A 23,766-nucleotide genomic window follows, 5' to 3' on the forward strand; every position below is an offset into this window, starting at 1 on the left:
TTTAAAAAATTATTCCTGTACAGATGATTTTGAAGGATGGCTGTGATGATGATGAGAAATAAGAAATAAAGCTCAATCGTTGAAATTTTCAGTAATTTTAAACATGTTGACTTGTTTATTTAATAACTATTCTCATTTAAATTAATGAAATATAATGACTATGGTGAGAATGATATTACTGTGCCTTGCCTTGTTAAAGTCAAGTGACATTGATCTCAAATCTACGGCTCCAGCATTATGCCATTGGTTGAGACGATTTCAATGCATCGCCCGAATGAACTGCTGTGCAATAAAGAAAGAGACCCAATTTGACCGAAATAACGTCCAAGGATTAAAGCCAGTAGTCAACCACTCAGAAAAGACATTTTGCACAATAATTCCAATAATCCCAATACAAACTAGTACAAAGAGATGGTTTTTGCAGAAAAACAATACCAATTACAAAACTCACACATTCAGACTTGCCAAAAAAAATGTTCATAAAGTAGTAATTGGAGCCCCCAAAAATAGTAATTTAGGACAAAAAATAGTAATCAGTCCAAAAATAAAGTTGCTTTTCCATGTTCGAGTTGAATATGCCTGCACCTGGGCAAAAACGTCACTTCGTAGATTCACAATTTTACAACCAATTAATTATTTTTTGTTTTTTTGGGGGGTTTTTTCGCTTTTAAAAAAAAAAAAAAATTAACGAAATTTCGTAATTGCGCAGGTAAAGTGGTAATCACGCAATGGCGGTCTCAATATCTTAAAATTACGATAAAATCGTAATGCTTGGCAAGTCTGCACATTCTCCCTCCCCCCTCCCATACATCCAACTGTCTCCCAAAGGCCAAAGTGGTCCAGCCCAGTTGTCTTATTCCATGAAAAAAAAAGTACAAAAATTGGATTAAACCTCTCCGAACAGCCTTCCCATACTGCCAATCTTATTATTGACCAGTTAATGGCAAACACAGACTATTAAATTCATTCTAAATTTCTTTGTTATACTGTCAACTTACTAAGCTGGAAATTTTGAAAAAATGGCTGTATAACCATATTACCATAAAGATACAGCTTCAAACAAGCTTTACCAGTATTACCAAATGCAGTTTCACTACAGATAAACCATCAATAAAGACTGACACGAGCAGACCTTTTTGTTTTTTATTAAATTTCATTTTCCCTTTTTTATTTTTCAACATTGATCTGGATACTAAAAATTCAAACTGAGCTTTTATATAGCGCAATATCCACTAAACATGCTCAAAGAACCTTACAAGAGGTCCCTGGCCAACATGCTCAAAGAACCTTACAAGAGGTCCCTGGCCAACAGCAATATGTAACATGTAGGACGGGACACAAGGCATTTTCCTTCCTTCCCGGGTTCCATCTCTTTCCAGAGGTCGGATGTCATGGCCTTCCATCCTTCACGGTCCATTGCAGCCTCGTTACAGTCTGCCATGCGCCGTCCTGTAGCTTCCTTGATGCCATCTGTCCAGGATTTCCTTTGTCTTCCTCTGCCTCTCTTTCCTTCAATTCTTCCCTCCATTATCCTTTTTTCGAGACTATCATGTCTTCGCATATGTCCAAAATATGACAGCTTTTTGTGCTTCACAGTCAAAAGAAGTTCTTTTTGTTTTTGGCCCATTAGGTCGAGGACTTCGATGTTTGTTTTTCTTGCTGTCCAAGGTATTTTCAGTATTCTCCTGTACGTCCACATCTCAAAAGCTTCAATACGTTGTTCTGTCTGTGCGGTTAGTGTCCACGTTTCACAACCATAAAAGAAAATGGACCACACATAGCATTTGGTGCATCTCATTCGTGTTCTGATGGAGATATTTGTGTTGTTGAGGATTGGCTTTAGTTTCATGAACGCATTTTTGGCCAGCATTATTCGTCTCCTGATCTCTTTGTCAGACTTTGCATCGGATGTTACCAACTGCCCCAAGTACGTGAACTCCTTTACTTGTTCCACTGGACACTCTTCTATTTCTATATCTATTTCTATGGGCTCTTTCTTTTTTGTTATCACCATTGTTTTTGTCTTCTTCGCATTCATGAACAGCCCCTTTTTTTTACTCTCTTCGTTCACTTTTGAAAGTAGCTTCTGTAGGCCTTCCTTACTTTCCGCCAACAGGACAGTATCGTCAGCGTAATGTAGATTGTTGATGTTGTGGCCACCAACCTTCAACCCTTGTGCTGTTTCTACTTGCCGAAAAATAGACTCTGTGTATAAATTAAACAAGCAAGGAGACATAACACATCCCTGGCGCACTCCTTTCTTGATTTCAATTGCATCTGTTGTATCTGCCTGCACTTTTATCTGAGCCTTTTGCTGCCAGTACAGATTAGCGATTAGAGCCACATCATTCTCTTCCACACCTATTGCCACAAGGTCCTGGATAAGTTTCTGATGACTAACAGAATCAAATGCCTTTGAGTAGTCGATAAAACAGGCATATATGTCTTTTTGGACCTCTAAGTATTTTTCTGACAGGATTTTTAAGTCGAAAATTGCCTCCCTGGTGCCACTGTTCTTTTTTAATCCAGTTTGCTGTTCTGAAATCTCACGATCTACTTTTGAAGAGATTCTTTTCAGGATTATTGTCAGGAGGAGTTTCAGTAGATGGCACATAAGACTGATTGTTCTGTAGTCCGAACACTCAATTGCACCCGCTTTCTTGGGTAGCAGTATGAAGATAGAAGTGCGAAGGTCTTCTGGGATGTGCGTTGACTCGTATATTTCATTCATAAGGTCCGTTATCACATCAACACCAAATTCACCCAGTGCTTGCAGCATTTCTGTTGACACCCCATCTATTCCATTTGCCTTCCCTGTTTTCATGCAGTATAGGGCTTTCTCTACTTCTGATCTTAGGCTTGTGGGTCCCCGTAGAAAGGACTGTATATGGTTGTCACCTCTGTCCGCATTGAATAGCTCCTCCACGTATTCTTTCCATCTATTGGCGATTTCTTCCACCTCAAAGAGGAGTCTACCTGATTTATCTTTGATACAACCGCCAGATTGAGCGTTTTTATATGTGAATTTCTTGATTTCAGCAAACATTGGTCCAGGGTTTCTCTCATGTGATAGCTTCTCAATACGGTGGCACTTTTCATCAAGCCAGTCTTCTTTAGCTTGGATACACTTTTTCTTTACTGATTTGTCCAGTTCATTGTATCTAGGGGTGCCCTTTGAATGTTTCCGTTCTCTCATAAGATTCAAATCTCATTCGTCATCCATTCTTTCTTTGCTTCTTTAGATTTTTTGTTTAGCATTTTCTCGTTTGTAGTTGTTATTGCACCTTTAAGAGAGGACCATTGTTTATCAATTCTACTCTTATACGTTTCTTCTGTTTCTTTATTTGTGTCTTCTTGTTCTTCCATAAGACAATAATACCTATTTTCTACTTCTACAGCATATTTCGCTCTTAGCTCCTCGTTTCTAAGTTCAGCTAGGTCGTACTTTATGTGTTCGTCCCTTTTCTGTTTGGGAATTTTTAATTTAACTTTTAATTTCACCATGATGGGAACATGGTCCGATCCAATGTCAGCACCGGGAAAGTTTTACATTGGGTCACACAGTTTTTGAATCTGGTTTTGATGAGAAAATAATCTATTTGGTTTCTGTATATATCTCCTGGGCTCTTCCAAGTATATAGGCGCCTCTTTGGTTGTTTGAATATGGTGTTTATTATGGTCATGTCGTGGGACTCGCAAAATTGGACCAGACGTTCACCCCTCTCGTTGGACTCTCCTAGACCACAACTTCCCATGCACGGTGAGATTGCTGCGTTTCCAACTTTCGCATTGAAATCCCCCATTACGACAACAATGTCACTTGATTTTATGCATTTGAGGGCCTTGTTTACATTTTCATAATGTGCCTCGACCTCCTCATCTGGGTGATCACTCAGTGCATAAATTTGTAGGAGCACTAAATCAAAAGGTTTAGCTTGGATTTTGCACATTAAGATGCGGTCATTCACGGGCCAATACCCAGTTACTGATTTAGCAATTTTGTTTTTCATCAGGATGCCAATGCCTCTGTTGTGCTGAGTATTTCCGGAGTAAATAAAAGTGTGGCTGTCTCTTTTTATTATTCCATTGTCTTTCCATCTTGTCTCTGAGACACCAAGGATATCCATATTCATCGCCTCAGCCTCCATAATTAGATTATGGAGCTTTCCTGCTTGAGCAAGGCATTTTAGGCGATATTAAAAATTTTGTTTTTGGACAGAGACAACACTGTTAATGGCCAAGTACTCATTTTACACCAGAGTACGGAGAGAGAATGTGAGTAAAGAGCCTTTTCCAAGGACTCAACTATGCACCGAGCTAGGCTCGAACCCAGGACCTTCCAATCTGAAACCAAGTGTCATACCACTAGACCATATAGCCGCACAAAAAGAGTTTAATCAATTGGGAAAAAAAAAAAAAAAAGGGCAAGAAAAAAATAAAACAAGAAATATGAGGTGGGGAAAAAATGAAAGACATAAGGTGAACAAGAACTGAAACAAACAATTTGTTTGAAATTTGAAGATTGGATGAATTAAAGTTAAAGAAAAGGGCATAAGATGAGATAGTGCAAGTGTGGCTAAAGATGTTTTCAAAATGAAGCCCATTTAAACCCTTACGCCAAGTCTTTATAAATTTCAATTTAAGAAAAATCACACAAGTTTTGTTCACTTCAGAAGGAATTTATTTAAGGCAATTTAGATTTTATTTTAAAATATTGGAGTGAAACGAATCTGGCAAATAAAGACATTACTCATTGGATTGTTTGGCCTGATGGTTGGTTGAACCATTACGTGTACAATAGGAAAACCTATTTACAATCCAAAAAATGACTTAGATTTGGTGTGTAGCCTAGGCATGCGATTCCGTGGCCTGAGACCGTGTGTGGCTGTAGCCTGGGCCAGAATATCGATATAAGGGACTTGATGACGGATGTTTTTCTGTGAAAAATAAAGAAAGAAAATTTTTAGAAAAAGGAAAAGATCCATAAGACATAAATCTACACTGTATGTGAAGTTGCCTAAATAAAAATCTCATGACATATTCTGAGCGGAAATCATTGGACTGGACTCACTCAAGAAATTATCTTCAAATTAGTTTTAAAAAACCAAAACAAAAACAAAAACAATTTGAGCTATTATATAAACTAAATATGCTCAAAGCACTTTACGAGGGGTCCCAAACCAACAGCAGCGCTCCACATTAACATGATGTCTTTAAGCCACTGTCACAATTTTTTTTTCATAAAAGGCTAAGTCTTTTAACTTAACTCCTTATTTTTAACCCATTTTTTGCACCTGAGTGCAGTGCGAGAGTGTGAGTGAAGAATCTTTTCCAAGGACTCAATTTTGCGTCACCCAGATCAGGCCTTAAATCTGGGATTGGCCAGTCCAACGTCAAGTACCATTTGATTAACTTAAAATTGTTAAAATCGAAATTTAAAAAACGTAATTTGTAAAACATTAAAATAATTTGTCATGGTGAAGAATGTTGGTGTTGAAGAGAGTCTTGTCTTATTTTGGTGAAAATAATTCAGTATTAAGCTTTGATAGCAGCCATTGTTTAGGAATAATTGTATGTAACACTTTCCCTTCTTCATTTCTTGTGTGCCTGTGAGTCGTCTATAAGTGAGTGAGTGTGTGTGTATGTGTGTCTGAGTGCGTTTGTGTGTGTGTATACGTTTGCCCTTCTATCCCTCCCTCGCCTTCTTTCTATCTCTCTTTCTCACACTCACAATTATGATGAGTTGTTTGTTCAGAGGGAATGGATGACAATAATTAGCAATCAGAATCAGATACAGTCTTTAAGGTGTGCTGAGTCTTTAAGGTGTGTTGTTCATATAGAGACAATCAGTGTGCTTGAATCCGAAATGTGCCTAATGACAGCGTGCTTAACTACGACACGGTCTGTAATTACACAAGCTGAAATTGATTAACTTCAATGTCTTTACCTGGTACATGATGAAGTGGTCAGGTAAAGCAAGTGCCCCTTTCAGGACAGTGTTTGCACGCTTAAGCATGTGTCTTGGAAGTGTTGTGGATATGTACAACAATCCCTTCTCACTGTCAACGCCTCTTACAATTCCTAGAAGGACAAGAGAGTAACAAAAAAATCTGTATTTATTGAGAAACAAATGAATAATAAAAAGAAATAAAGAAAGAACAAAAAAAAAAACAAAAAAAAAAGAAAGAAAGAAAGAACCAAAAAAAAAAAAAAAAAAAAAAAAAAGGAAGAAAGAAAGAAAACTATTTCTTAAAGCTATTCATGAGTATCCTGATAGTATTAAAAATTAAAATGAATGATAATGTTATTGTTCTATTTTTGGGTCTTTACACGCAATAGCTTATTTCCTGAAAAAAAAAAAAAATTTTTAATAAAAAAAATTGAGCTCTCATATAGGGCAATATCCACTAAACGTGCTCAAAGCACTTCACAAGGAGTCCCTGACCAGCAGCAACACGTAACATGTAGAACGAGACATGACGCCTGTAAGGCGATATTAGAATTTTTTTCCGGACAGAGACAACGCTGTTAACGGCCAGGTACTCATTTTACACCTGAGTACAGTGAGAGAATGCGAGTAAAGAGCCTTTTCCAAGGACTGAACTATGCGCCGAGCGAAGCTCGAATTCAGGACCTTCCGATCCGAAAGCGAGTGTCAAACCACAAGACCACATAGCCGCAAGACTTTACATGGGGAGGAAATCTAGTCTTTTTTATTTACCTTGTCAAAGCAAAATGTTTTCCAAAAGCGACTCTTCAATATATAAACCATGACAGAATCTATGTACAAATCAGAAATTTAACATAAATAGGTGATATAATCATTGGCATAAATGATGATATTTAATTTGTCCTTGAAGTCAGTGATTCAGAAGTGGATCCTGATTTCAATCGCTTGAATCAAAAAATTGCTTAACACCCTCAAGATAAGTCATTTGATCTGTTGAAGAGTACTTTCCAGCTAATCTCCATTAGACCTAGCTTTTATTGTGACTGTTGCCAAATCGGTTACTGCACAAAAATTTCCCTTGCGTCTTCAAAGAATTAACATGAATATTGATTAGTGTTTCATGATGCCCGTCATTGGCCATCAAAATTTCATATTCCAAGTCAAGGTCAATGTTAAAATCACCTGTCGCGTGGCTTACATACAATTAATTTGACACTCATGTTTTCCCCCACTCACCCAAGCCCAAACATTCACAGATTGGCATATTTTTAAAAGTCAGTGGTGATTGTTCAGAATGACGCTTGGCCTGTAAAGAAAATTTATAAATAAATATATAAATCTTAATAAGATGAATATGGATGGGAAAACAATTTAACACAGTACAGGGATTCCCTGAGGTTGGAAAATATCTAAATTTCATACCTAAGCAACAAATTTGCTGACCTCAAGAAATAGTGATGTTGTTAAAATTAATAAGAGAAAAAAAAATAGTAAAGCCTTATAATCTTTCACAAGCCTGTTGCAAATGTCAGTTATCATGAATCATGACTCTCCAATGCTCTCTGCCATTAGCCTTGTTCAAGAAATGCAAATCTCTCATCAATCTCCTGCTATCCGTGTTGAAACTTCATGTATATGTCATTCTTTGTCTTCCTCTGCTCTCCTCACCTCTTTATATCCTGTTAGTATTGGGTTTTTTTTTTTGGTGTGTGTGTGGTTTTTTTTCATATATGTGTCAGTGCATGACATAATCAGTCGGAAGGTGAAAATTTTGGATTTGCATTTTTTTTTTTTTTACATTTTCTGAAAGAATATGCCCACCAGAGCATTTTAATCTTTAATTGAAGTAAATCGGGTGATTTTTCATGAAGTTTGGTCAGATGTATGGGAAAGGTTTCCAGCAACTTTTCTCAAATTTCATACTTTTTCAACTTGACTAGCTGTAAAAAATATTTAGAAGTGAAATTAAGCTTTGACATTTCCCCGAAGATGTACAGAAAGGGTTGATTTAATCATTTATGACAAGAACTCACTTTGGATAAAAATTGAGCTTCTAACTAAACTTGGCACTATCTCAGTTCAAACCTTTTCACCATCCGACTGATTATGTCATTCACTGTAACATATATCAATCTACTAAACCACTAAGCAGAGACAAATCTGACACACAAAGAGCCACCACGCTGGCATCAACAGCCACCAATATCTCGTCAGGCATCATGTTATACCGACACACGTGTCATTCAATGTAACAATCTAAACCACTAACCAGAGACAAATCCGACACACAAAGAGCCACCACGCTGGCATCAACAGCCACCAATATCTCGTCAGGCATCATGTTATACCGACACACGTGTCATTCAATGTAACAATCTAAACCACTAACCAGAGACAAATCCGACACACAAAGAGCCACCACGCTGGCATCAACAGCCACCAATATCTCGTCAGGCATCAGGTTATACCGACACACGTGTACGGCCAGCTTGTGGTACGGGACGGTGTGGGGGGCTCAAAGACATCAGGGTCTCCGTCTCACTCAGTCCCATCGACAGGGCCGAGAACATGGCCAGGTTTCGGAAATCAGCTGGGTGGAGCTTGATGGGATTAGGGCTGAATGAATCGTGAAAAGGCCCAGTGGGGTGGGGGAAAAATATAGAAGGAATGAAGTTGATGTCACTCAGCTCTTTGTTATGTGTTTAGAGAGAGAGAGAGAGAGAGAGAGAGAGAGAGAGAGAGAGAGAGAGAGAGAAAGAGAGAGAGAGAGAGAAAGAGAGAGAAAATAAGTAGGAGTGAAATATCTGTTCAATGCTATAGTTGTCATATAACGTTATAACAAGTGTAACTAAATGACAAATTGCCATATTAATGGACAATAAAGATCTATTATTATTATTATTATTATTATTATTATTATTATTATTATTATTATTATTATTATTTTTAGACAGCCTGTTAATGATTATTTCTCACTAGATTATATCAATCAGACTGTAAATGTTAAATGTTACACATAGTTTTGTGTGTTGGTTCGTTATATCAGGCTGTCGATGTGATTATTTTACCTAAACACATAGCATCAATATCATTTTTCTTTTTTTTTTTAAATGTAGAAAAAGGAATAAAAAATATATCTTTCATTTATAAAGAAATGAAAGGATTTTATATAGTAATGTTTCCCTTTCAATCAGTCCCGTAGACAGATAATAATAATAATAATAATAATACACATTTATATAGCGCTCATTCTCGTGTAAAACACAAGCTCTGGGCACTTTACAATATAAATATCAATTTTAAGTGAAAAAATAAAAAAAATAAAATAATAACAACAATAACAATTCATAGCCAAATCAAGGATTCATATAGAGTCAAGAAAAACAAATACAGTAAAAATGTGTCTTGAGATTCTTTTTAAAAGTAGGTAAAGACTTGCACTCCCTCAGACCACGTGGTAGTTCATTCAAATCTTGGGGCCGAAACAAGCAAACGATCTATCACCAAATTTTGTTCTTGATCTTTTTTCCGAAATTTTCGTTTGGTCATTACATGATCTTAAAGTGTAATTTTCAAATTTACACATGACCACGTGATCTGTGAGATATGCCGGTGCTATACCAGCCAAACACTTATAAACAAGACACGCTGCTTTGTAATATGTGCGCTTTTCAATGGGCAACCAGTGGAGAGAGGCCAACAAAGGGGTTGCATGATCAAATTTTTTTTTGCCAAAAACTAATCTTGCTGCACTTTTTTGCAGTAGTTGCAATTGTTTAATAGAAGCCTGAGGCAAGTTGACAAGCAGCGAGTTACAATAGTCTAGTTTCGAAAAAATGAGGGAAACAACCAATGTTTTACATGTTCCAATTGCAATATACTGACGGATCGAACTGATTTTCTTCAATTGAAAGTATAAAGATTTACAGAGAGCAGAAATGTGAGCTGACATTTTCATTTCTGAATCAAAATAGACACCCAAATTTTTCACAGTCTTTGAAACTTTGATCTTTTCACCCCCAATCAACACCTCAAGACCATCATTCACCTTCAACTGCCCTCTATTTCCCACAATCATCACTTCTGTTTTTGACTCATTCATTTTCAACTTGTTTGCATCCATCCACTCTTTCACATCCGTCACACATTCTTCCACACGTTTCACAATATTTTCGAGATTTTTAGTTTTATCAGTAGCATAAAGTTGCGTATCATCTGCATAGAGATGATAGCGCAGCCCATGACCAGTGATGACATTAGATAATGGAGAAGTATACAAAACAAAAAGAATTGGACCCAAAACAGAGCCTTGAGGAACACCAAAAGACAATGTATGTTGACGAGAAAGTTTATCTAAAATCATAACCTGTTGCTTTCTGCCATCTAAATAAGATTCAAACCACTGCAAGACAGTCCCAGACAAGCCAAAGGTTATATTAAGTCGTTTAATGAGAATACCGTGATCAATAGTATCAAACGCCGCCGAAAGGTCTAACAATGTCAGAAGAGAAACAGAACCTTTATCTAAAACATCAAGCAAATCACTCGCAACACAGCACAGAGCAGTTTCTGTGCTGTGGTAAGAACGATAAGCTGACTGAAATTTTTCCCATAGATTGTTTTCATGGAGATGTTGTGAAAGACGTCTGAGTACAACTTTTTCAAGGATTTTAGAAAGAAATGGCAGATTTGAGACGGGACGGTAGTTACTAAGGTCATTTACATTGAGATTTTGCTTTTTTATGAGAGGCTTTACAATTGCATGTTTATAGATATCTGGGACTTGTCCTGAGATAAGTGACTGATTTATAATATAAGTTATGCAAGGTAACAATTCAGGAAGACATAATTTCAAAATATTAGTTGGTAAAGGATCTAAATCACATGACTTCGAGGAAGATGAAAAAATTATTTTAGAAATTTCTTCTTCAGTTGTTTCTTTAAAACAAGAGAATCCCTGTGAACCCGAAAAAGGGTGGAAATTTATATCTTCATTTTGCACGAGGTCCAAATTGTTCCGAATTTTCGATATTTTTCCCGAAAAGAAATCTGAAAATGCATCCGGCTGCTTTTCTACCGGATATTAGTGGGTAGATCATAAAATACGACAGAATTTTTAAGTCAGCATGATGTAACTTGATGGTTTGAGTCTGCATTGGGAAAAAATAAATGTTTTAGTCTAATGCCATTTTCAACAGATTTTAGGTTATTAACAATGCAGCATCTCCGTTATAAAGTATGATTGAGGAAAATATGGGGAAAAAAATCAAATCAAAACAATAACATACTCTGATGTCACGATTAAAAAAAAAAAAAAATTAAATTGAGCTTTTACATAGCGCAATATCCACTAAACGTGCTCAAAGCGCTTTACAAGGGGTCTCTGACCAACAGCAACATTTATCATGAAGGACGGGACATGAACCCTTTTAGGTGATATTACAATTTTTTTGGGACATATTCTTCTTCTTCTAGGTTCCATGCCTGGTCCAGGCTTCGGATACTGCATGAATTATCTCTCTCCATTCCTCCCTGTCTCTTGCCTTTTCAAACAGCTCTTGGATTGTTAGGCTGGTGAAGCCCTTCAGTTGGTCTATGAGTGTTTTTCTTTGTCTCCCCCGGGCGCGTTTACCAGGTATTTTTCCACAACTTGCCAGGTATTCATTCTTATCTTTCCTTACTATGTGTCCGAAAAAGGATAGTTGTCGATCCACTATTAAGGGCATTAGTTTCCTTTGTTGGTATGTTTGTTTTAGCACTTCTTCGTTCGTTTTGTGTGCAGTATACGATATTCTCTGCATCCTTCTCAAGCACCACATTTCAAAAGCTTCAATGTTCTTTTGTGTTTCTGCATTTGTAGTCCAGCTTTCGCATCCGTATAACAAGATTGGCCACACGTAGCACTTCAAGACTCGGAATCTAATCCCGAACGACATCTGTTTGTTTTTCAAAATGTTTCCCATATACAAACATTTTTAACGGCCAGGTACTCATTTTACACCTGAGTATGGTGAGAGAATGTGAGTAAAGAGCCTTCTCCACGGAGTCAACTATGCGCCGAACGAGGCTCGAACCCAGGACCTTCCGATCCGAAAGCGAGTGTCATACCACTAGACCACATAGCCGCACAAAATCTCAAGTTCTCCACCAAAGATTCAAATGCAGTAGTCCAAAATCAGAGGCAAATAATATATCAGTACGCCTAAGGTCAACATTGTAAAAGCTTGAAGAAGGAAACATATATCCAATGAAATTCCAACCAACACAGTACTTACACGGTGGTCTCTGTGAAGTTCAGCGAGGGCAACATGAACAGAAAATGTTTCTTCACCTCTTCCAATCTTGCTTTAAAGTCAGGAGGCTAAATTAAAAAAAAAAAAAAAGTTAATAAGTAAAATCAAATGGAAATGAAGAATGGCAAATAAGACTGATGTTCCTAGGACAGCCAAATGATTTCACTTAGAAGATAACATACCACACTTCATTACGGAGAGAGAGCTGTTTATAGCCAAATTGCACAATACTTGGACGTGAAATTCAATTTGAAAGTTTGAAAGTCAACATATTATCACCAAAAACTTTACTTTTGCTCAGGTGTTTTAAAAACGACTTGACATAACCAAAACTTGTAAGTTAGTAAACAACTCTTCAGCAACAACATGCGGCTATGTGGTCTAGTGGTATGACACTCGCTTTTGGATCGGAAGGTCCTGGGTTCGAGCCTCGTGCTTGGCGCATAGTTGAGTCCTCGGAAAAGGCTCTTTACTCACATTCTCTCACCGTACTCAGGTGTAAAATAAGTACCTGGTCGTTAACAGCGTTGTCTTTGTCCGAAAAATTGTAATATCGCCTAACAGGCGTCATGTCCCATCCTACATGTTGAATGTTGCTGTTGACCAGGGACCCCTTGTAAAGCGCTTTGAGCACATTTAGTGAATATTACGCTATATAAAGCTCAATTTTTTTTTCAAATAAAGCTCAAAAACAACATAATTTCTTATGAAAAGAAGAAAAAAGGTAACGAATGTGGGCAATACAATGAGGTAATAAGTATTGATAAAATTACAAACGTAGAAAACACACACATAATTACAAATTACAAAAAAAAAAAAAAAAAAGAAAAGAAAAAGAAAGAAACTAGAAAATGAAAGTTTGTATTTTAGATAGAACCGAATGAATACAACAGGATGGAATCGAAGTTACTACAGAATAAATGACTTCGAATATTTACCGGTATGATTTAACGTCAAATTTCAAAATCTTTACATTTAACACCACAATTACTACTATTCATATTATCATAATTATAGACATAAAGAAAAGTATGTTGACCTTGTAATGAAACTCAAATAAATGAAATTGGTCAAAAAAAAAAAAAAAGGACTTAAAATCTATCTATCTATCTATAATACCTTTCTTGGTTCACAAAGTAGTGAACAAGCCTAACATTTGGAGGACGAAGGGATCAATAGGGGAGGGGAAAATTTGGGGATAAAGGGACCAGGACAAATCTCCTTAATGGGATGGGGTTAAGGTTTTGTTTTGTTTTAATTTTTCATCTCATGGGCAAGATAAGGATCTATATCTGTGGGGTTGGACTTTACGAATTGGCTGAGAGTAGTAGTAACAGTAGTAGTAGTGGTAGAAGTGGTAATGGTAGTACAGGGCTTTTGTTGAATGTCCAGCCCTCATCCAAAGCAACCATTTCTTGTGTGACAGCTGGAAAATTACTGTAGGGTTGTTCACTACTGAATTGGACCACCAGATCGGGTCTTGCGATGTTGAGGGTGTCGATAAATAGCATGAATCCGATTCCTGTGAGAAAAGTTATATAATAGTAAAAATAAAATTAATAATAGTAATAATAATAATAATAATAATAATAATAATAATAATAATAATAATAATAATAATAATAATAATAATAATAATAATAAATAGTAATAATAATAATAATAATAAAAATAATAATAATAATAATAATAATAATAATAATATAATAATAATAATAATAATAATAATAATAATAATAATAATAATAATAATAATAATAATAATAATAATAATTTCTCATCTATGCCTAACATAAAATTAATGAATAACTTACAATTACAAAACAATGAAAAAATACTTTCAAATTCAGCTAATATACTAATAAAAGAAAAAGCCTAGCCATGGGATCATTACATATATTACAACCTAGTTATCATGTCCAACTGAAGAAAACAAAGTAGGGGTGGGGAGAGTGGGGGTCCCCCAATAACTCAGTTGGTAGAGTAGAGTACTCGCGTCACACACCAAGATCAATCCTGTTAAAGTCGAGATCTTTTTCCCCCTGAGATTTATCTAGTTTATTTATTATTCACGAATAACACACTAAGTATCATAGCAAGATCGAGTGGAATTAAGGCATGGTCATTTATTAACATCAAAATATTTTTAAAAACGTATGGTCTTGTTTAGTTTCAGCACAGCACAGCCCCAGCAGAGGACTGTAAAATTTCTCTCCTAGTCCACGAGCTCACCTTCTGGAAACCCCATGGTATTCACTATAAGAGGAAGTTTCTTTCCGACAGCCATTTCTTTATAAGCTTTGAAAATGTAATGGAGACATTCGATATAGATGCTGGGATCTTGTGCAGGTGTTACATCTCCATAAAACACCATCCTGATGTAAATAAACAAAACGAAAAAATCAAAAATTAAAATAGAAAAAAGAAAAAGAAAAAAAGAAATGAAAAACGAAACAAAACTGTTATTTTCAAACTTACAAACTCTTTTGTCTGAGCATTTCATCTCATGATATAACTTCATATTAAACAACTTAATATTACTAACACAATATTATGTTAACATAGATTTTTTTTCTTCCATCTTTTAATACATCTAAAAATGTACTGAACAGTACTGGATGTTTATGGGGAAAAGATTAAAAAAATATTTTTCCGATATTATCTTGTATTTTTATTAATCAGAGTTAAAGATAAAATTTATCTTATCAATCATGCTGATCTAGTTGTGCACTATGTGGTCTCGTGGTATGACAACCGTCTTCAGATCAGAAGGTCTAGAGTTCAAGCCTTACTCTGAAAGGTGCATAGTGAGCAATTGGAAAAGGCTCTTTACCCATATTCTCTCACCATACTCAGGTGTAAAATGATGGAAAAAAAATTGTAATATAGCATAACAGGGTTATGTCTCGTACCACATAATACAAGTTGCTGTTGGCCAGGGATCCTTTGTAAAGCACTTTCAGCTTGTTTAGTGGATATTGCACTAAATAAAAGTGCTGAGTTGCATCAACAGCTTTATACAACAAAGAGATGTTCAACGAGTATTTGGTTTTTTTTTTTCACATGGACAACTGTAGATCATAAATTCTTCTTTAAGGCATGATAGTTGTGGTGCTTAAGATAAGTCAGTGCTGTATGTTGCTACCTTTCTTTCTTATAATGGCCACGCTCCTAAGTGCACGATGAATCATTACATCAAAAGGAAGTGGCCAATTGTTATAATAATGCTTAATGCATCTTGTATTTTATATCTATTGCCTCATCATAGCTTACTGAGCCTTGAAAAATTCCATTATAAGATTCATTACCTTAAAAATCTGTATATTAATTCTTTTATTTTGTTCTTCTTTTCTTTTTTCAATAGCATGAAAGTAAAAAATATTTAATTCTATTTCAAACAATTTTTTTTATCCAATTGCAGAAAAGGAGGGGATACAAGTCCCTACCATTTCTGATTAAGAGCAAGAAAAACTCTTACTTTTCTGCATGCCTTTGATGACAAAACGGAGGGGCTGAAAAATAAGGGGGGAAAATCAGAATTATTTTATGTTGTTGTTTCTTTTTCTGAAATAACAAATGACCAATACAAAAGACAATCATAATTATGAAACTTAGACTGATGATAAAACCAAAACTGAGTTTGATTACTTAGACCTGTAAATGAGCTCTATAAAAATTGACTGAAACTCTTCGACAAACTGAAGATTCAATTATTTTTTTTAAAAATAAGGGCATCATTGGAGAGGAGAGTGATAAATACAATATATCAAAATAGTGGGTGTTATTTCTTACTGGAAGTATGACTGCCATAATTTGATGTAGAAGGAACGCTAAATAAGCATGTCATTCATATAGGTAAAGATGACTTCATCAAAGTCATATTCCTGCCTCTGGAATTTTTTTGACATAGAAAAATAATCACCATTATCATCTTTAACTTCTAGCCATGACCAATTGAATTTATTCCTCACGGGACTCACATCTTTATCGATGCTCGACAAGTCTGAATTGCGATCCACGAACAGCTCAGCCATTGTGAGAACATTAGAATAATGTAGCAATGAGCAAACTTGATTTTCAATCAGTAAATGACAGAGAAAAAAAAACTTAAATAAATATGACTTCAGGCCAATACACTGAATTATTAAGTAGAAGTGAATTATCAAGAAGAAACTTCGGCAGGCGTAGCGGAAAAATTCAAAGAATCGAAATGAAGGTAAATCGCCACAAAACAGCAAGCTCGCTTGGGCTTGAGCAAAACAATGCCAGAAAACGTCCTGATTTGCATGGGAATTAATTAGGCTACTTACCATTGTTCCTTATAATCAGGTACTCAATCAGTGAAGAAACGGTCAACCAGTTTGTTTACAACGTGAGACAATCGAAATGTGCTTGTAGCAATCTATCCTACCTTTCGATTTGAAGATGTCTACATAACGGACTTGCAGCATTCGCAATTTACTTTATCATAGTTTTGAGACTCGAAGGGTAAATGTGGTCAATTTTGGCTTAGATGAAACTGTGAAATTTATCGCTCGGTGGCTCAGTTAAATTACTGAGTCCGAGGTTTGAATGAATATGTAAATCAATTAAAGTGAATACTAAACTAATTCATGAAAAACAATATTATGCCACTAAAATGAACTACACAAGTTGCTTACACTACACATTGCTCAAATCACAGGAAATGTTATCAAACTTAGACTCAAAAAAAAAACAAAAAAAAACCCATGGTAAATATTTTCAGAAAAATCTGAAGCTTTCATAAGAAAAGAAATCAACTCACAAAGAACTGGTTCTTGAATGATATGTAAGGAAACTGTAGCGGGAGGAGAGAATTCAGTCTGACCAACATCACAGTCTATGTATGCTAGCTCTGGAACACTAAGTAAGGCAGAACAAAAGTATACAATTTTATATTTTTTTTAAAGTAAACATTCAAAACATTTTCAAAAAAGCATCTCATGAAATTTCAGACAGATGAATCATAATTCTAAATTATATCCCTTTTTTTTTTTTTCAAAAATGATTTTTTTAAACTGGAAAGAAAATATGTGTTTACCTTCTGAGAGTCGTGTTGATTGCACATCTACTGAATGTTGACTTTCCAGCACCCTTAGCACCGCATGTAAATAGAACAGGACTCTCAATTCCATCTCCTGAAAAGTTATAGAAAACACGTTACTCTTTGAATTGAATATAAAAAACTTGCATTCATTATGTCCAAAAGTATGAAACTGGAAATGTTTGAAACATCGTTTCTTTAACGCTCTGTGAATAAGTTTGCTTGTTGATAGAGAGCTGGTCTTTCTTAAGAGCCATAAATAAGAGAATAAGCAGACAGCTCCCTGCACAGAACTTCTGAGAGTCAGGGGTGAGAATGACTGGTCACAAAAAAGGAGGAAATTTTTCATCGTGAAGATCATGACCCATCCATGCGACCATAACCCATAAATTTTGAATTTCACTAAAATTTACTGAGATGCGATCCAAAATTTGTCTCGCAGCAATTTCTAACACGACTCGGTGGAATTTCAAAAGTTGAAAGTGTAATTACAACATTTGGTGGTTGTAGCAGGGATGATGGTGGTTGTAGTAATAACAGTGGAAGGGATGATGATGTGGTGGTGGTTGTAGTAATAGCAGTGGTAGGGATGATGTGGTAGTGATTCAGTAGTAGTATGGATGATTGTGTGGTGGTTGGTTGTAGATAGCTGTGGTAGGATGGATGATGTGGTGGTAGTTGTAGTAGTAGTGGTGGTAGGGATGATGTTGTGGTGGTTGTAATAGTAGTGGTGGTAGGGATGATTGGTTGGTGTGTGGTTGTTAGAGTGTGGTGGTGTGTAGTGATTGAGTGTTGTGTGGTGGTTGTAATAGTAGTTGGTGGTAGGGATGATGGTTTGGTGGTGGTTGTAGTAGTAGTGGTGGTAGGGATGATGTTTGGTGGTGGTTGTAGTTGTAGTGGTGGTAGGGATTATGTGTTGGTGTGGTTTATAGTAGTTGTGGTGGTAGGGATGATGGTGTTGTGGTGGTGTTGTAGTAGTAGTGGTGGTAGGGATGATGATGTTGTGGTGGTTGTAGTAGTGGTGGTGGTAGGGATGATGGTGTTTGGTGGTGGTTGTAGTAGTAGTGGTGGTAGGGATGATGGTGTTGTGGTGGTTGTAGTAGTAGTGGTGGTAGGGATGATGGTGTTTGGTGGTGGTTGTAGTAGTAGTGGTGGTAGGGATGATGATGTGGTGGTGATTGTAGTAGTGGTGGTGGTAGGGATGATGGTTTGGTGGTGGTTGTAGTAGTAGTGGTGGTAGGAATGATGATATGATGGTGGTTGTAGTAGTGGTAGTAGGGTTGATGATGTGGTGGTAGTTGTAGTAGTAGTGGTGGTAGGGATGATGGTTGTAATAGTAGTGGTGGTAGGGATGATGGTTGTAATAGTAGTGGTGGTAGGGATGATGGTTGTAATAGTAGTGGTGGTAAGGATGATGTGGTGGTGGTTGTAGTAGTAGTGGTGGTAGGGATGATGATATGATGGTGGTTGTAGTAGTGGTAGTAGGGTTGATGATGTGGTGGTAGTTGTAGTAGTAGTGGTGGTAGGGATGATGGTTGTAATAGTAGTGGTGGTAGGGATGATGGTTGTAATAGTAGTGGTGGTAAGGATGATGTGGTGGTGGTTGTAGTAGTAGTGGTGGTAGGGATGATGATATGATGGTGGTGGTAGTAGTGGTAGTAGTTGTAGGAGTAGTGGTGGTAGGGATGATGGTTGTAATAGTAGTGGTGGTAGGGATGATGGTTGTAATAGTAGTGGTGGTAGGGATGACGGTTGTAATAGTGGTGGTGGTAGGGATGATGGTTGTAATAGTAGTGGTGGTGGTAGGGATGATGTGGTGCTATTTGTAGTAGTAGTGGTGGTGGGGGTGATGATATGATGGTGGTTTTAGTAGTGGTAGTAGGGTTGATGACGTGGTGGTAGTTGTAGTAGTAGTGGTGGTAGGGATGATGTGGTGCTATTTGTAGTAGTAGTGGTGGTAGGGATGATGTTGTGGTGGTGATTGTAATAGTAGTGTTGGTAGAGATGTTGATGTAGTGGTTTTGGTGAGTTTTTTTTTATTCAGTGATGATAATAGCAATTGTCAAAAAGGAGGATCCTTTCTCAGTCTATCGATCAAACACAAGCAAAGAAACCCAGTAGTTAGTCAGCTTATAAATACAACCCAAGAATCTCTCAAATTTAAAGCCATAGTCAAAAGGTAAAAAGGAAAAAGATTAAACTAAGCCAACCACCATTGCTTTGTTCTAATATATCATCTCTATATACCAGATGATTTAATGTGGTTGCGAAAGAAAGAAAGAAAGAAAGAAAGGAGAGAGAGAGAGAGAAAGAAAGAAAGAAAGAAAAGAAGAAAGAAAGAAAGAAGAAGAAAGAAAGAAGAGAAAGAAAAGAGAAAGAAAGAAAGAGAGAAAGAGAAGAAAGAGAGAGAAGAGAGAGAAAGAGAGAAAAGAGAGAGAGAGAGAAGAGAGAGAGGAGAGAGAGAAAGAGAGGAGAAGAGAGAGAGAAGAGAGAAAGAGAAGAGAAGGAGAGAAAGAGAGAGAGAGAAGAGAGAGAGAAGAGAGAGGAGAGAGAAGAGAGAGAGAGAGAGAGAGAGAGAGAGAGAGAGAAGAGAGAGAGAGAGAGAGAGAGAGGAGGAGAGAAGAGAGAGAGAGAAGAGAGAGAGAGAGAGAGGAGAGAGAGAGAGGAGAAGAGAGAGAGAGAGAGAGAGAGAGAGAGAGAGAGAGAAGAGAGAGAGAGAGAGAGAGAGAGAGAGAGAGAGAGAGAGAGAGAGAGAGAGAGAGAGAGAGAGAGAGAGAGAGAGAGAGAGAGAGAGAGAGAGAGAGAGAGAGAGAGGAGAGAGAGAGAGAGAGAGAGAGAGAGAGAGAGAGAGAGAGAGAGAGAGAGAGAGAGAGAGAGAAGAGAGAGAGAGAGAGAGAGAGAGAGAGAGAGAGAGAGAGAGAGAGAGAGAGAGAGAGAGAGAGAGAGAGAGAGAGAGAGAGAGAGAGAAGAGAGAGAGAGAGAGAGAGAGATTTAAAAAGCAATAGGTACCTACAACAAGGGGAAAAAATCCAGACCCATTTGTCCCTACCATTTAGACGGAAATCCGCCTTAGGCGGAAGATTCTCAGCCTTGGAGAGTAGTAATCACAAAATGCTTAAACATAGCATCTATCCACTACTCAACTTTCTTTAACGCTCTGTGAATAAGTTTGCTGTTGATAGAGAGCTGGTCTTTCTTAAAGCCATAAATAAGAGCATAAGCAGACAACTCCCTGCACAGAACTTCTGAGAGTATAATATCACAAAATGCTTAAACATAGCCATCTATCCACTACTCAATGGATCAAGAGCTAGAAGGAAAAAAAATCACTTGGACATAATACAGATAGAAACTTAGAAGTTTTCATGCAAATCGAATAAATATGCTTTGAACTACCCGGAGATAAGTGAAATCTGTTTTGTTTTTAGGTGATTAATGGGGCTTTTGACACTATTTAAGTCATTTAAGCATCCGGTGAAGTCTGTTGCTGAGTAGCATTAAAGAGGTAAATGATAGGGAAAATTTATAATCTCAATTTATAAATACTAATACTTGCTTCCGTTGTCAATTGTTTCAAGCCACTTGTCCAAAGCTTCGTTATAGAGGTCGTCCCAAGCCATACAGGGATCGCTCATCTCCGATTCTGGTGCCACTTTGAAGCTGTTTTTAAACAGAGTGACACCCAAAGTATCGTTGTGCTCACTCCAATCTTTGGGCGGGGTCTGGGTGTAAAGAGCTTGGTAAAAGGAGGCAGACTAGCTACAGAATCACAGACTATTGATTCTAATTTCTGCACTTTGATGATGCCTATACTTTTCTTGCTGAGCTCCTCAAGCTAGAGAATAGAAGAAAATAAGGCATTGGCATTTTACATAAAAACTGGTCTAAAAAAAAAAAAAACAACAAAACCCCAAATTAATTATTATAAATTAAGAACTAAATGATGAAACAAAAAAAAAAAAAAAAAAAAAAAAAAAGAAAAGAAAAAATATATATCATAAATAAATACGGATAATTAGATAAATAAAAATTTTAAATGGGATACGTTGTTGTCCAAACAAAATAAACAAATACCTACATTTTAAAAAAAATAAAGACATTCCAGTTTGTACATCTAGTTACACAAAACATCGCAAGCTTTGTCTTTACATAACAGAAAATGATTGACTTGATGCACTAAGTCTAGAGATAGCATAATTTGTTACCTGTCTCATATCCTCTACTTACTCTTTTAGGTACATTGCCAATAAAATAAAATAAAATAAAGTTGTTGCTAGTTGGATGATGCTGCGATCATTATCCACTTCTATCCTGCATACCTCTTTAACGTCCTTTATAAGCTTATCAAGCTCATTTGTCACATCAAGAGGGGACAGGAAGTCATCGCCTGGATCAACCTGCAAGGACAGCAGACAGTTGGAAGATGGAGAGAAAACATTGTAACTTGTACCAGGTACCAGAGTGTGAGCCAGGATGTAGACAGTTCCCTTTACAACTTCTATCTTAGCACGGCCGTGGAGATGAACCCAGGGGAGGGTGGAGGGTATGATAAGGTACACAGTGTTTTCTTCATTGACACTGCTCACACTAACAATTCTGAAATATAAGAACAGAACATCGATAATTCATTTCTATTGGCATAAATTACAGCAATTTAAATCATAAAATATTATGGAACATAAGATGTGAAACAAACCCTTTGCACCCATACATTTGATTGTGTGCAAATTTATGTTTGTTTAAAAAGTAAAAATTTATATCAGACCGTCAATCAGCAATTATCTATTTTAGCTCAAAATAGAAAGAATCATTTTTTATATTTAAAAAAAATAAAAGTCTTACTTTCGTTACATTGTTAAATATAATGCATTAGATCATTTACCAATAAAAACATTATGCAATAACTCACTTTGCAAGATGGTAAGAATGTCATTCATCAGTTCAAGACATGTCATACTATTCAAATTGCATCATACCTCATCCCTTAAAAATGTTAAAATGTTTACCACAGGCCCAGCCTGCCTTGACTATGCTCTGCATGATGGGAGTTATCACTGACACTCTCAAAAAGAGTAAATGAATGATTTATTGATTGTATAAATTGTATTTTATATTACAATAATGATAGAACATGTAGTTTGAAATTTTATAGAGTAATAATCAGTAATTCGCATAGAAAAAGGAGAAATTTTGAACAACACAAGCTGAATTTACATGTTAGAGAAACTGTCTCTACATCACCAATGTGATAATTTGAAGATGGGAATAAAAAAAAAAACTTAAGTTAAAACAAGTGTTAACGTGCTGTAATTATCACTGTCATCAATACTCAATTACTTGAATGAAATAACAAAGCGATCTTCTTCACGAGTCTTCTTTCAAGACATAATCACGCTTCTTTTAACAGGTTGTATACAGATCAACACAAGTTTGTTTAAAAAACATTTTCACAATTGGAAGTTGTAAGAAGAGTAGTTTGAAGGACCCAAATTAATGTAGGCATACAAAATAAACTGGTATCTTAATTTCTTATATTCAGTACAACATAAAACTTAAGTAATTGTACATCATTTTGTACATCAGATTAACAGCCTAACAAAGGGATGCAAAGAAACCATCTAAGGCCTACGTGGGCTAATCTGGAGCCTATGGCAAACTGGACCTGAGACAAACTGGACAGCCCCTGTAACATCAATCTGGTTGCCAAGTAATATTAATATTTGGTTGAATGCTTCTTTAAGCATACCATTAAAAAAAAAAAAGTTAATAATTTTTCCTAAATATCTCACTCACTTGTCTAAACATTGTGCTGCTGCATTACGATCTACATCTAAGGCTCTAGCTCGAGAATGACGGGAAGAATCTTCAGCAGTGTCCCTCTTCACCAGATTGGGATGTGATGTGCCCGAAGATATTGCTGTCTGTTGTAAACGAGGTGGTGGCAATAGCTCAGACTCGAGGAGTGGCTTTGGTGATGATTTGTCAACTTTCTGAGCCTTCTTTTTCGGTTCAGATTCTATAACCAGGGGTTTGTAACTAGAGTTGAATAACGAATGAGAAGGTGCAGAGCTACCACTGCTCTCTCTCCAAGATCTTTTTTTTAACGTTTTCTTTGTCTCTTTGGGTGTCAGCCAGGTATCAACTTCTTCATTCGTGTCCATTGAAAACTTCTTCCGTTCTTCTTTAAATGACTCTGACTTCCTATCACCTTTTCTTTTACTTTCTCTTATCCTGTGAATAGGCGTACGATGTGAGTGGTCTTCAAAATGCAAATCCATGAGAGACCTGGCAAACTGGCTCTTCCTATCTAGCCCAGATTTATTTTGAACGACTTTAGCTTCTTTCACAAAATTTCTACAGCCAGAGGAAAGCAAAGAAGTTGGGGATAAAAGACTTGGTATTGGGACTTTTACAAGACTTTTTAGGGGAGCAGTATCCATACTTTTCTTCGATCTTTC

At 36.5% G+C, this 23,766-nt stretch overlaps 2 protein-coding genes across 4 annotated transcripts; both read right to left on the minus strand.

The window, feature by feature from the left end:
- Positions 1-4,658: 4,658 nt before the first annotated feature.
- LOC144974397 (polynucleotide 5'-hydroxyl-kinase NOL9-like) lies at positions 4,659-8,414 on the minus strand. Of its 2 annotated transcripts, none has more exons than XM_078917244.1 (4): positions 8,340-8,414; positions 7,187-7,256; positions 5,948-6,081; positions 4,659-4,937 (listed from the first exon to the last, which is right to left on the minus strand). In XM_078917244.1, the coding sequence occupies exons 1-4, from the start codon at positions 8,406-8,408 to the stop codon at positions 4,812-4,814; spliced, it is 399 nt and encodes a 132-aa protein (XP_078773370.1). In that variant the 5' UTR covers positions 8,409-8,414; the 3' UTR covers positions 4,659-4,811. The 2 variants fall into 2 exon arrangements, with proteins under 2 accessions (XP_078773370.1, XP_078773369.1); XM_078917243.1 differs by lacking the exon at positions 8,340-8,414 and adding an exon at positions 8,220-8,304.
- LOC144974396 (polynucleotide 5'-hydroxyl-kinase NOL9-like) lies at positions 8,413-23,752 on the minus strand. Of its 2 annotated transcripts, XM_078917242.1 has the most exons (8): positions 20,865-21,090; positions 17,306-17,402; positions 17,030-17,127; positions 15,722-15,755; positions 14,476-14,618; positions 13,614-13,765; positions 12,226-12,311; positions 8,413-8,566 (listed from the first exon to the last, which is right to left on the minus strand). In XM_078917242.1, exons 1-8 carry the CDS (start codon positions 20,941-20,943, stop codon positions 8,413-8,415), a joined length of 843 nt encoding a protein of 280 aa, XP_078773368.1. In that variant the 5' UTR covers positions 20,944-21,090. The 2 variants fall into 2 exon arrangements, 1 of the variants encoding a protein (XP_078773368.1); XR_013645738.1 differs by lacking the exons at positions 8,413-8,566; positions 12,226-12,311; positions 13,614-13,765; ... (1 more) ...; positions 15,722-15,755; positions 17,030-17,127 and adding exons at positions 21,628-21,904; positions 23,102-23,752 and having other exon boundaries at positions 20,865-21,143.
- Positions 23,753-23,766: the final 14 nt, after the last annotated feature.

Source organism: Berghia stephanieae, chromosome 6 (genome assembly GCF_034508935.2).
Source record: "Berghia stephanieae isolate SIO BIC M18660-M18661 chromosome 6, UCSD_Bste_1.3, whole genome shotgun sequence".
NCBI lineage: Eukaryota > Metazoa > Mollusca > Gastropoda > Nudibranchia > Aeolidiidae > Berghia > Berghia stephanieae.